General features: G+C 43.8%; 1 protein-coding gene across 1 annotated transcript in view; it reads right to left on the reverse strand.

Moving 5' to 3' along the window:
• LOC110978065 (uncharacterized) overlaps positions 1-13,236 on the reverse strand; it is a 37,765-nt gene that overhangs the window by 6,486 nt on the left and 18,043 nt on the right. Inside the window, exons 2-30 of the mRNA XM_022232735.2 lie at positions 13,223-13,236; positions 12,893-12,958; positions 12,671-12,724; positions 12,355-12,408; positions 11,842-11,919; positions 11,330-11,413; positions 10,805-10,849; positions 10,444-10,497; positions 9,995-10,048; positions 9,044-9,754; positions 8,681-8,734; positions 8,249-8,302; positions 6,970-7,023; positions 6,676-6,720; positions 6,455-6,508; positions 5,906-5,950; positions 5,601-5,654; positions 5,155-5,208; positions 4,705-4,812; positions 4,292-4,390; positions 3,428-3,958; positions 3,131-3,184; positions 2,901-2,954; positions 2,322-2,375; positions 1,987-2,094; positions 1,517-1,570; positions 1,020-1,181; positions 441-818; positions 22-93 (exon numbers count right to left, since the gene is read on the reverse strand). Of these exons, the coding sequence (XP_022088427.2) occupies positions 22-93; positions 441-818; positions 1,020-1,181; positions 1,517-1,570; positions 1,987-2,094; positions 2,322-2,375; positions 2,901-2,954; positions 3,131-3,184; positions 3,428-3,958; positions 4,292-4,390; positions 4,705-4,812; positions 5,155-5,208; positions 5,601-5,654; positions 5,906-5,950; positions 6,455-6,508; positions 6,676-6,720; positions 6,970-7,023; positions 8,249-8,302; positions 8,681-8,734; positions 9,044-9,754; positions 9,995-10,048; positions 10,444-10,497; positions 10,805-10,849; positions 11,330-11,413; positions 11,842-11,919; positions 12,355-12,408; positions 12,671-12,724; positions 12,893-12,958; positions 13,223-13,236 (3,302 nt within the window). The remainder of the gene's footprint in view (positions 1-21; positions 94-440; positions 819-1,019; positions 1,182-1,516; positions 1,571-1,986; positions 2,095-2,321; positions 2,376-2,900; positions 2,955-3,130; positions 3,185-3,427; positions 3,959-4,291; positions 4,391-4,704; positions 4,813-5,154; positions 5,209-5,600; positions 5,655-5,905; positions 5,951-6,454; positions 6,509-6,675; positions 6,721-6,969; positions 7,024-8,248; positions 8,303-8,680; positions 8,735-9,043; positions 9,755-9,994; positions 10,049-10,443; positions 10,498-10,804; positions 10,850-11,329; positions 11,414-11,841; positions 11,920-12,354; positions 12,409-12,670; positions 12,725-12,892; positions 12,959-13,222) is intronic.

Here is a 13,236-nt window from a genome sequence, read left to right on the forward strand (position 1 = left end):
TGCTCTTTAAGGAACACTCACCTCATTTCCAACATATCCACGGCCACCGGGTGCTCCGTCCTTACCATTGGCACCTCTCTGTCCTGGGGCTCCCTGAATAACAAGAAAAATTGAGGGAAACAATGAAATTTAACATCTCAGGAAGTTCTGCTTACCAGGTAATCTCGCTGACGCCCTGCAAAGCTAAATTTCTGAGGAACTGCCAGCTTTGCATCAAAATAATACTGAACCTGTTTTATTTTGGCAAAGCTAGGAATTGGTCACAGGAGGTCAATTTTGGATGGCATGTTTTGTTTTGTTTTTTTTCATTCGGAACTCTTTGCTTTACAAAATTTCCAAAGAGGGCGTGAAGAGTTATATTGAAATCGGAGGACTGCTGATAGATAGGATGAAGATCCAAGTCTGCAACACCTGAAAGAAGTGTGACTACGGCTACTTACTCTTGGTCCGGGAGCTCCTGCCTCGCCCGCTGGGCCAGAATCACCAGCAATACCAGGAGGTCCTTGGATGCCTGGCAGACCGGGCATGCCGGGATGTCCCTTTGCTCCTTGGGCACCAGTTGCACCACGGTCACCCGCTGGTCCAGCTGGACCAGCAGGTCCAGCAGGTCCAGTGTTTCCACGCTGTCCGGCGGGGCCAGCTGGTCCAGCTGGTCCTGGGGCTCCAGTGTCTCCGCGATCTCCTGCAGATCCAGCAGGTCCTGGGGCACCGGCGATGCCAGGAGCACCGGGTGCACCTTGTGATCCTGTAGGTCCTTGGTCACCCTTGTCACCACGAGGGCCGGTGGCTCCAGTGGCACCATCATTTCCATTCTCACCCTGATAAAGAGAGCACAGCTCAGTCTAATCACTTCAGATGATGCAAAATCATTGACACAATTTAGTAATTACATGGATGATTTTACCAGTTAGAATAGCAAGCGACATGTAGGGACATTATTTCATGTGCCCTCTCTATCCACACCACCAATTAAAGAACTACCCAAGCCACTGATTAAAGAAAAGAGTGTTGAGACTTACAGGGGCACCAGCATCTCCTGGAGGTCCAGCAGGTCCAGGGGCTCCGGGGGCACCAGGAGATCCACGCTCACCAGGAGATCCATCATTGCCTGAACGGCCAGCCTCTCCTTGAGCACCAGGTGCACCAACAGGTCCACGAGGTCCAGGAGCTCCATTAACACCCTGTATTAGGATTGAGAAATCATCCAAACTAGGAGGATGAATTGTCTGGAACACAGTCACATAGGCCCCAAACTAAAGTAACAGCTGTTACAAAACCTGGCTTTCCAGAGGACTTACGTATTAAAAATCTAATCCTACGTCATTTAAAGGATCATTTGGAAAAATTTTTAAAAGGTTTTCAATTTGTCTGTTCATAACTGTTGACCTTGGGAAAAAGGACAAACATCCAGGCTTTATCAACATCGCACAGAGATGTATTCACATATCACAAGAGATTGTAGAAATTATCAACATCAGCCATGGGGACTATAAAACAATTAATATATTTTACTTACAAGGTTTCCAATCTGTCCTGCAGGTCCAGCAGGTCCTGGGGGTCCTGGTGCACCCTGTGATATGGCAAGAAATGACAATTCTCTAAACACAGTCCAAAAATGCATGATCATTCACCTGATACCAGGAGGAAAACGTGCAGGTAAATGCTAGATCAAAGGGATTATCATGTGATCAATATGCAGGAAACGGTGCCTTACAATATTTTCAGTGAGTCAGGTTGCATAAATGGTCTATAATTTTCTCCAGTTGGATTGAAGTATTCCTTACAGACCTTTTTCAATATTTGCCACTACTTGCCAATTTTAGGGTAATCAACTGGGCCATATGGACACCCTCCTTGTGAAGTGATTACTACGAACTATTAAACAGAATTGGGAGCTGCACATGGGCAATGAGTATTAGGATCAAACTACAAAGCAGTGGCAAAGTTTGATCCAATTTCAAGGTTTAATTCTAATTTTTAACTCACAGTGGCACCATCGCCTCCTCTGTCTCCTCTGTCTCCTGGAGGTCCTGGAAGACCCTGAGGTCCCTGTTCACCTGGGCGTCCAGTGGCACCAGACTCACCACGTGGGCCCTGACAGCAGAAAATTGAACACGGCAATATAATGTGAATTTTGAAGAGTCCAAAAAGTATTTAAAAAACCAGTGCCCGTCTTTTTTCCCTGACATCCTGGGTTACATTTCGGCTGTAAGAAAAATGATTGCCACCTGATATTTTTTTTTTGTTCAGTCAAACAGCATATGCAGACTAGACAAAAAAACTGCTGTTGAAATCAAGTTGGAATTCAATCTCAAACTTACTGGGGCGCCATCATTTCCAGCAGGTCCTGCGGGTCCAGCCGAGCCTTGGGGTCCCTAGGTAGACAAACAAAAAAGACACAGCTTCTTGACTCGGAGGGACTGTGAAATGTCCAATTATGTTCAAGGATTTTTTGCATTCAACTAACGGCATAAAAGAAAAACAGCATTAGAAATATTGAATTCTTTGTACGTTTTTTTCATTTCAGGGACCTGGGCATCGAAGCCTTTGCCAGTGTATGAACTGACAGTTGTCTTCACTGTCTCTCATTAAAGTCTGTACATCAATTTATGAACAAAACTGCAAACAATCTCCACACAAATCTAAACAAACAGTTTATTCATTGTCTCTACTAAGACAATAAAAAGGGCAAAGCAATGGTGACTCATTTCAAACACTTCGGTGTTTCAGAGATCATGGCTGAATACAAGACAAGGTGTCCAGAGCTTGGGCTAGGTCTATCCATAGCGTGCCCCTGTGTAATTCCAATGGGCAAAGACTGAGACCTAGCTCTAGGCAAACAGAGTCTGATGCAGTATCAGCCCACTGACAGGTTTTTTTGGGGGGGTGCAGATACTTACAGCTAGTCCAGGAGCACCGACTGGTCCCATTGGTCCTGAAGGTCCTTGGGCTCCCTGGGAGATAAAATACATAGAACAGATTATAATTTTCAATGCAATAATGTCAAAACTGGTGGGTTTGATGAGAGGCCTCGGACTGTCGGAGTGATGAAAACCAAAGTGCCTGAACGTTTTGTCTGTTGGAGAAAATGCTCAAGGTAATGGCTCCTCTCATGGGTGTATTTACTCACCTGTGCTCCAGTCTCTCCACGATCTCCAGGTGCTCCAGTAGCTCCAGGGGCTCCCTACAGTGGAGATAAAATCAATCAATCAATTGAGAACAATTCAATTTTTTCTAAATTTGCAAAGTTAATGGTGATAGTTTTCAAAAGAAGTGCCAGTGAGTTTTAAAAATTGGAAAATTTACATTTGTAAAGACACTTGGATGCTATGGCACACACTTGGTGCACCAACAGTAAGAATGTTTCGTACTGGCATATTTCATTACGGTTTACAGATTTCACCTAGGTTGAACATCTGCAACTTACAGCAGGTCCAACATCACCAGGGGCACCAGCAGGTCCTGCAGGTCCTGGTTCTCCCTTGTCTCCAGAGGGTCCATCTGGTCCACGAGGTCCTTGGGCCCCGGGACGTCCTGGTCCACCTGCAAATCCCTGAGGTCCGGGCGGTCCCTGTGCTCCTTGGACTCCAGTATCTCCGCGGTCACCCGGGGCCCCAGCCGGTCCTGGTTCACCCTGGTCTCCTGGTTCTCCTGGCATGCCCACAGCACCAGATGGACCTACGGGGCCCATGGGTCCAATGGCGCCATCAGATCCTGAGGGTCCTGGGGCACCGGTAGGTCCAACAGATCCAGTGGGTCCAGCTGGTCCTGGAGGTCCGGCGGGTCCTCGGTCACCTGGGGCACCCTGTGGTCCTGGTGGTCCCTGCAAGCCTGGGTCTCCCTTGGCTCCAACATCACCCTTGCGTCCATCAGAACCACTGCGTCCGCTGGTACCCCGCTTACCTGGTGGACCAATAGCTCCTGGTGGCCCCCTCTCACCCTGGCTTCCACGCTCACCCTATGCATGCACAAACAAGCACAGGATTTAATGAAATGCTGGCTTTAGTAAAGGCATCTGGTGGAATTAGAAATAAAGGCTCACAATGAATACAACATGCAAATATTTAGATAGCAATTCAACTGAGGAACCGGAAAATGACATCCGTGCGGGCAAGAGTTTACAACTTAATGTAAACTCAATCAAAAAGTTGGAACAAATGTATGGGACCAGAAAAGATGGGAAAATTGCAAATGTGGGGAAATTGGTTAACGAGAAAAATGCTCTTTTTTGAGGGGATTGGGCTAGTCAAATGCCCTTTCAAAAAAGGTGTCAGATAGGACAGTTACTTACTCGTGGTCCAATAGGTCCAGCTGGTCCAGAGTCTCCTGGTGCTCCAACATCTCCTGCAGGTCCTGCATCACCTGGAACTCCAGTTGGTCCAGGTGGGCCCTACGTAACAATTGAAACAAAAAAGTTTGAAAATCGTTCACAAAACCTTAACAAAATTTCACCGTGTGCCAAAAAAAATGGAATTTTGCATTCCAAGAACGCATACATGTTACACATTTGTTTAAAAAATAATTACCTTATAAATGAAAAACAGTTTATGGTGAATTCTTTGGGTAAATTGTACATCAGCTGACAAACGCATATATGCACTATACACATATTTTGAAAGGACAGTATGCCGGTAGAAATTCAAAGGACATTATGTGAGTGGAAACTATTTCCCTCGAGGATTCAACAAAGCAAGCTCAACATACCATTGGTCCAGCGGGTCCTTGTGCACCAGCTGGTCCTCTATCTCCAGTGGCACCAGTTGCGCCAGCTGGTCCAGCAGGTCCAGGGTTTCCTTGTTTGCCCGGTTCACCCTGGTATTAAGAAAACACTTTATCAAACAGGCAACAGTTCCATGTAAGGCAATACTGCTAGCAATTAAACATGTCTAATACAAGTGAGATCACATTTTTCACTGGTCAATTCACCATCATTTGTCCGATTGTACAGGACTATTCAGTCCACTTAATGAAATGTGATGACCGGGAAGTGGGAAGTTGTACAAAAAATCCTCTTTCGTGATACCTCTTTTGCGATACTGAAGAGAGGCTTGTGCATTTTAGTTGGAACAGTGGTACGGGTGGCGTAGCTAGCCTTTGCTAAGGGATGCACGGCAAGGGAAAAATGGTAGTAGGGCATTCAAACTTTGCACTTACTGTGGCTCCTTGAGCTCCCTGGGGTCCTGGTGCACCATCAGCTCCACGGTCACCCTGGCAAATTGGAAAGAAAAATTGTCATTAAGAAAAAAATTTCCAAATTTCAAATGGTAGCAACCTCTTGACCCTCTATGCATGTGCAAAATGTTGACCCTCCTATGCATATGCAACATGTTTACACCCCCTATGCATATGCAACATGTTGACACCCCCTATACATATGCAACACGTTGACACTTTCAGCAGCTGCAAAATTTAAAGTCATATTTTCCAAACACTTGTGCATAATTTTGCTTAAACTGTTTGTTCCCTCCTACCAAGAGCTGTTGAATGGTTATACCCAATGTGGTATAATAAGTTATTGGTAGAGCAGCTGCTCATTAAACTGAAAGTCGTACGCTCAAAGCTGTTACGGAAAATACAACAGACTTGAGAGTTTAACTTACTGGTGAACCAGTAGTTCCTGGTAGACCCTGGATGCCTGGAAGTCCGCGTTGTCCCTGTGCAAGGATTAAAAAAAGGAAATTGAGTCTTAAAATTTTTAATACTTAGTAGCCATGTTTAGAGCCGAAGGCAATTTAAAAATATTTTCAATAAAACCTTGGATATGTTTTGATTTTTTTAAAATACTGCCTGCCATTTAATATAGACAACCCCCCCAAGCTAAAGCCGACACAATCTGAGTAACTTATGGTTCTGAAAGAAAGCTGTACAACAAAACCAAAAATCAAATAGAACAAAATTAACATACCTGGGCACCTGGGGCTCCTGGTCGTCCGTCATCACCAGATGGGCCCTACAATTCAACAAAGTATTGAGGAATGAGAAACGGTATCAAACCAAATCCTTGAAACTAAACGTAACCGTCGTATACCGTTTAATCGCGAACACTTTTAACAGTACTTGGTTTCTACATATGTGCCATGTAAACGTGCCAATCTCACAGCATTTCACAGGATGCCCCCACTATGTGCTGACTTTTTACAGGCAATCACTGAGCTTCTGCAGTCCACCATTTCCTGTTGCCAAGTGACATGACTGCATGATAACAAGTGCATGGAAGCTGTAGACCAGTCCCACGTGCACAGGTTGATCGAGGATGAATGTGGAAACCAACAGAGATTTCTAGAGGGGCGTTCAGACCGTTTTTTCTGTGAACAACTCACAATGCAACTAATTGCAACAAATGTGCAAACTTTAACTTAATTCCAGGTTCTAGAACCAGGACAGTAACGGGCACTGAAAATCTCAAAAGCTTTTGATAAAGTACCACAAATAAATAATGAGAAATTTTACTAACGGGTGGTCCTGGCTTGCCATCACGTCCCTCCTTTCCTGGGGCACCGGTCAATCCCTTTGGAAATTAAAAACAAATGAAATGATTGAAAAATATCATGTTACACTTAATAACAATTTTGACTGAAAGTTGCTTTGAGGAGAAAAAAACATGATTCTCACAATCACCCAAAAATCATTCCAAGTTATTGCATTCAATGGGATAAAAAGGTCATTGATACTTACTCTTGGTCCTGCTATTCCTGGCTCTCCTGGACGGCCTGGCTCACCCTGTTTAAAATGCGAAATAAGTGAACTCGAAGTAAATGAAAATAGACAAGCCGAAGTTTTTTACTAAAAATGTCTGTCATAAACCAAGAATATAAGACCAAATTTCTTGACTGAGGCTCCCTACGACAACCAAAAAGCACCATTCCCCCCATTTCACTCTCAAACTCTGCTGCATCATTTGTGGTATAAGGGTTAGAAAAAAGGTACAAAATGCAACAAAATTGATAAAATAGATATTACAGAACTTACATCGTTACCCTTGGCTCCCTGCTCTCCCCGTGGGCCTCTCTCTCCCAAGTTGCCCTAAAATCAGAGAAGACAGCCACGTCAATGTTCATAATTCAGCAAGCTTCAGTAATTAGACGATGGACTGAATTTTGTGGACGTAACTTAAATACAAAGGAGAAACAGTCCATGCAAAAGCACTGATCCATGCCTGCTGCAGATCTACTAACCTCATGCCCGACCAAAACTAGCTAAGATCACTTGAATGCTTTTGACATTACATTACAGGACTTGATCTGAACAACAGCCACGACAGCTAGTGGTGTTATCGCCCTTCTTACAAGCCAATTTGACTGACAAAAAATTGCCTTCTTCACAGCCAGTTTTGCCCTGCCCTATGACCTTAACCGTCCGCACCCTTTTTGCAAAAACATCCATTAACCCCATAATACGCCTCGATTCCAGTTAAAATACACACTGGCACTGCATTTTTTGGATGTCATGTAAGCGTGATTGATGTCTTCAAATTTCACTAAATCAGCCACACACGGGTGGCTGACGAACCGAATTTAGCTTTGCAATCCCAAGTGCAATGTATGAATACCAGAACTATACTGCACAACTTGCACATGTTCATGTACATAGCTGTATGCACTACGCATTAATTTTGAGTGTGTCAATACTTCAGGAAGCGCCACCCATGCAGCAGAAATGAATGTCTACATTGATTCACTCACATTCTAGTATGTGTACGAGTGGCAGATCTTATTTGTATTAAAAGTTAAGTCACTTAACAAAATACACATTGTACAAAAGGCACATTGACGTATGCGCTAGGAAATCAAGAATAATCGCAATATGTGAGCACATGTGTGGTGTTCCAACTGTCAAAAAGTTTTTAAGAACAACATATTGACTTCTGTGTTTTCTGTGTTCAGAAAAAATGGAAAAATACCCTTGTGCCCTAGTTGTCAGCAATGATGCCCTCTGTAATTTTGCACGATTCAAGGCCAAACAGCCACTTTCCCTAAAATTACCGAATTCAAGGCCTGACATCATATGTGCAAGTGTATGTAACTTAAATATCTTTGAAAAACTGCAAAGAGCATGGAAAATTGAGTCCGAATTGAATAAAGAGAAATTCCTTTAGCTTTGTCTGAAAGCTATGGCTGTGGTTAACACAAACACACAGGCACCCATAGACACCACCAGCTAGTGGATGCAGCAGCAGCTCCCCATGAATGCCTACATGTACATGTACATTTCATGCAGCCATAGCCAGATGAGATGAACAAGGCCTTACCTTTGGTCCAGGAGCACCAGGGGCACCAGCAGGTCCCATGGGGCCAACAGCACCCTGATAAAGGGGAAAAAACAAAAACAAATTGGTTCAATTGTGCCACACGCCTTCCATGAGTCTTCCACTACTTGAAGGGTTTCTAAATATCATCTGAAAGCCGATTTAAGTTAAGAGAGAGAGAGAAACCTGGTTCCAATTTCATGGGAAATCGATTTGAATTTGAAAGACTTTTTTGTCTACGAGTCGCTTTAGGTTTTGACACAATTCTAACCTCCTTTTATGCTCAGTTGATGTTGCATTTGTGTATCCATACACACAACTCTTAGGTTCTGATGAAGCTTTCAGCTGGTAAATTATGTGTTTCCAATAAGCGTAAGCCTTCTCATTTACGAATCCCTCCCCCAAAAGAAAATGCAAAATCAATAAGATACTCACACGTTCACCAGGAGGTCCAATGGGGCCAGTTGCACCAGGAGATCCCCGAGCACCCTTGAGACAAAGGAAAGGTGAAAAACAAAGAATTAAAAGATATTTCGTTTGATCGCTAAATGAGTTCAACACCTCGCACCTGTAACTCACATCTTTTGTTCCTTTTTGTTTTGTTTTGTCTTGTTAGTGATTACATTTACCAATGGATTTACAGGTTCATTGCCATTGCCCTTCCCCTCAAGTAATGACTCATAAACTGTGGGGAACTAAAATTGTGGCAAGAACATGAAAGACACCATGCCAACGCTAAACTTCTCCTGTGTTGTTGCTACGGGGTATATGCCATGGCAAATATGAAATTTCTCTTACTCTTGGTCCATCCTGTCCTGCTTCTCCAGGGGCTCCTTGAGGTCCAGTCGCACCAGCAGGCCCTTGGGGTCCATCCTCACCACGATCACCTGGTGCACCAGGTGCTCCTTGGTCTCCCTTAGCACCTGGGGCTCCTACAGCTCCAGCAGGTCCTGGGGGTCCAGTGGGTCCCTGGAAGCCTGGCGCTCCCATTGGTCCAACAGCACCAGCAGGTCCTTTAGCTCCAACGCTGCCATCACGTCCTGGGGATCCCGGAGCACCAGGGGCTCCAGGAGAACCATCAGATCCACGTTCACCTCGTACGCCCTGAACACCCTGAGGTCCGCGGCCTCCTTGGCTGCCAGCATCCCCCTTGGGTCCCTGAATTCCTGGCATGCCGGGAGCACCGGTGGGTCCTGGTGGTCCAGATGGTCCCTGTGATCCTGGTGAGCCATCTGCTCCGGCTGGTCCTTGCTCACCCTGAGATCCTGTGCGTCCTCTCTCTCCTTGTGGTCCAGCTGGTCCAGGTAGTCCTGGGGCTCCGGAGGGTCCAGTTGCACCATCTGCGCCGCGGTCTCCCTTTGAGCCTGTGTCTCCCTTCATTCCGGGTAGACCAGCAAATCCAGCATGTCCCTTCATTCCTGGGCTGCCAGGTCTGCCTGGAGCACCACGTGCTCCTGTTCCTCCTGGTGGTCCAGCAGGTCCTGGGGATCCATCTTTGCCATCATCACCCTTTCACAACCAAACAGACATACATTACAGACCATGAAAACTTCAAAGGCACTGGAACAGGCAAACTGAAAATTGCTCTTTCTACTCTTCTGAGACAGCCTTTATACCACCTTCAAGTATAAGAATGTTACAGTTAGCATCATGTGCCCACATGCACAAGAGCCACCAAGAATCACAATAAAAAGTGACTTTCTCATGCACAAGCCCTCATTATCAAGAGTTTAACTGCATTTCACTTACATCGTTTCCATTTCTGCCTGGGGGTCCTGGGGGTCCAGCAGGTCCTGCCGGTCCCTGAAAGTAAGAAAAAGAATACAAGATGTTTCATGACTGGTATCCTATCAAAGCAGTTGCAACTGGAGCAAAAACCATTTACACACAAAAACCGTGGCTAATTAATCCTTGAATATCATTTTCAAACAATCATTTACTATCCAAGAATATCTTAATCTAGTTGTGTTTGTGTGTCTGATCTTTCAGGGATCTCAGGGAAGGGAGTGGGTGGGAAACAGGAAAGCAAGGCGGCCTTGAAGACGGGGGCCCCTATAAGTCTCCACCATTTCTTTTTGTGCCCTCCAAGTGGGCCATTTCCAGCCAGCCTACCTACCAAGAAGGTCCCCCACAACTGTCTTAACTTGTACATGAAAAGTAGGTTTCTTAAACTATCTCTGAAACTACGTCCAACTTACAGGGGATCCTGGTTCTCCAGTTGGGCCAGCGGGTCCTATCATTCCTTGTGCTCCCTGAAACAAAGAAGTGGCAGAGGTACAATAACATCTTGCTTTCAGTTGCCCAAATGCTGAAATACAATCAATTTTCTTACACACTTGCCTATTTCTTGTTGAGAAAGCATGTGGGTTCTCAATTTTAGGGATTTTAATTATTGTTCATTGATAATTAATTATCAATGAATAAGAAACTAACAGAGAAGAATCTGTATTGCACACCATAACTTGTGTAAATTACAACAGGTAGACTTGAATGCAATTCAAGCATCCTTAAGAAGATCTTGTATATAGTACTTTTTGTCAAAGATCTCCTTAAACTTACCCTTTGACCTGGGGAACCAGGGAGACCACGTGGACCAGGGGGTCCCTAAAAATAAAACAAGAAAAAATGAGTACACAAATAGTATATATTTATTAGGCCAATTTCTTCTTGCCAGGAATTCCTTGCTGAAATATTTCCATTCCGCAAAATAAATACGAGAAAAAGTTTCTAGCTTTGTGCAGAGAAAAGGTCCACTACATTTTGCCCAAACAGCTCACCTGAAGCCCAAAAGCATACATCATTATCATGGGGATTCTCACATTTCAAGGACTGCTAATTAATAAAAGGTGGGATGTTGCCAGGGTGCTATTTTTCAGCTGCAAAGGGCTGACATACAGGTGAAAGCCTGATTCAAGCTAGAGACATCAACTTTCTGGAAAAGATCACGAAATTTCATTCGAAACGGAGGAAGTAATTTGATGAACCATTTCGAGACTTGAGCCGGGTGGGTGAGGAGCCGATGATCACCACTTATGAATAGAAATTAACATGACTCTTTAACGGGAGATTTCTGTATTAACTCACCTGAACAGAGGCTTGAGGATACTGGTATCCACCAGGTAGAACACCCTTGTAGGCTTGCTGTCCAACATTAGCACTTGCTGAGATCTACAAAAAAAAACAAACAAAGAACAAAAAATAATATTAAACTACAAATGAGTATAAAACGCTTAAATCCAAAGTGATGTTATAAAAAAAGCCAATAAAAAGCTTTTGAAGGCATTTCATTATGATTTTTTTGTAATAAAATCAAGGATTCCTAAGATGTGCCCAAGGCATTGTAGTTCCAAGCCTGAAGAAACCTATAGAGAGGAGACAATGTGAAGCAATAACTCCTAAGAAGCAGGAGGAAAACCCCAGAGAAATATTCTGTGTAACACCTACAAAATCAGACAGGGACAGAAAACCCAATCCACATGTGGAATTATTCAGGAATTGAACCTGAACCAGAGGTGGAAGGTAAGGAAAGAGCCACCACGCCAACCTAAATCCCTATTAAACTGACCGACATTTGCACAATGCTGGAGAGAGCTTACCGTTCCTGGGCTTCCTGGTGGGCCTGGTTTGCCTGGGGGTCCAGGCAAGCCAATCATACCTCTGACACCAGGGTCTCCCTACAGGACAAAGAACAAAAGATTAAACACATATCAAGGAGTTTTTTAACAGTGACATAGGATTCAACGTTACTGAAAATGACTATTAAAATTTGTTGTCATCATGAGCAGTGAAGAAGACATCCAGTTTTTGCTTTTCTCCTTCCTTATTCTCTTGAAATAAAAGCCTGAGCAAGAAAAGACTTCAGTGTTTCTTTACTCCGCTATTTTGTTGGTTAACTGTACTAGGCTCATTGAATTTATGTGTGAAACTGACAGCCACTCAACATTGTTGAAGTTTTCTCGCTGAATTAAATCAAAGCGCTTTGAGATGTCCTGAATTCGTCTTTGGAGTAAATCATTTAAACAAACTTAACACAGAAAACAAATGCAGAGGAGTCCTCTTGACCGCATCAGAAAAATGAAGAAAGATTCTTAAAACCTGTAACCACATACCTTCATTCCCTGTGGGCCTTGTGGTCCTGAATTCCCAGAGTCACCACGTGGTCCCTGAATGAAAGTGACAAAAAATTCTCAGAAAATCTGTGTCTAAACTCTGCCGTGGCTAATACTCAATCTTGGGTTTTTTTTAGGGCGAGGGGGTGGGGAAGTTACTTACTTCTCCACTTCGAGCTCAACCAAAAACCACGTTGGCCACGTCTTTGGATTGAACTTGGTTTGATGAATCAAAAGCTTATCAAAACTACAGTAAATTGTCTTTGTATTGTTTCTATAATGTACATGTATACACTATTAAAGTACTAAAGCTTACAGTTGGACCACGGGGTCCTGGTGCTCCGGGAGGCCCGGTGATACCTCCGCCGATCTATTAAGAAAAGAAATAATTTAAATTAAAGTTCTATCAGACAAATGCACAGACCAAATTCATGTGTCAGCCATCTTGAAATGAAAGTGAGGTCAAAAAAATCCTTTCACGATCCTGAGGAATAAAAGTTCATTACAAATTGAAGTTTCTTTGCATATTTTAACTCACCCCACTGCCAGCCACGAAGGGGGCACCGGGCTCACCCTTCTGTCCCCGCTCTCCCTTCTGTCCAACCTATCAACAGTGGTAAAAAGGGGGGAAAAAAAGAGAGATTAGTTATCCAAGGAATAAAATTACACATAACAGTTTGTGTTTTACCATGGAAATGCAACCCTAATTTTTGCTCACAATTTCTGGACAAAAAGAACAGAAAGATTAGGGAAAGATTTGATATTTCACATTATGTGAGAAAGCAAAAGGATGTTAGTTTTCCTGAATCTTTTTATCCAACTATTTTCAGCATGATAAATTAAGACAGTATTTAGGCGAGAGACTTACCAACTTACTGGGAG

Source organism: Acanthaster planci, linkage group LG08 (genome assembly GCF_054643075.1).
Source record: "Acanthaster planci isolate LZ-2023a linkage group LG08, COTS_SCS, whole genome shotgun sequence".
Taxonomy (NCBI): Eukaryota; Metazoa; Echinodermata; class Asteroidea; order Valvatida; family Acanthasteridae; genus Acanthaster; species Acanthaster planci.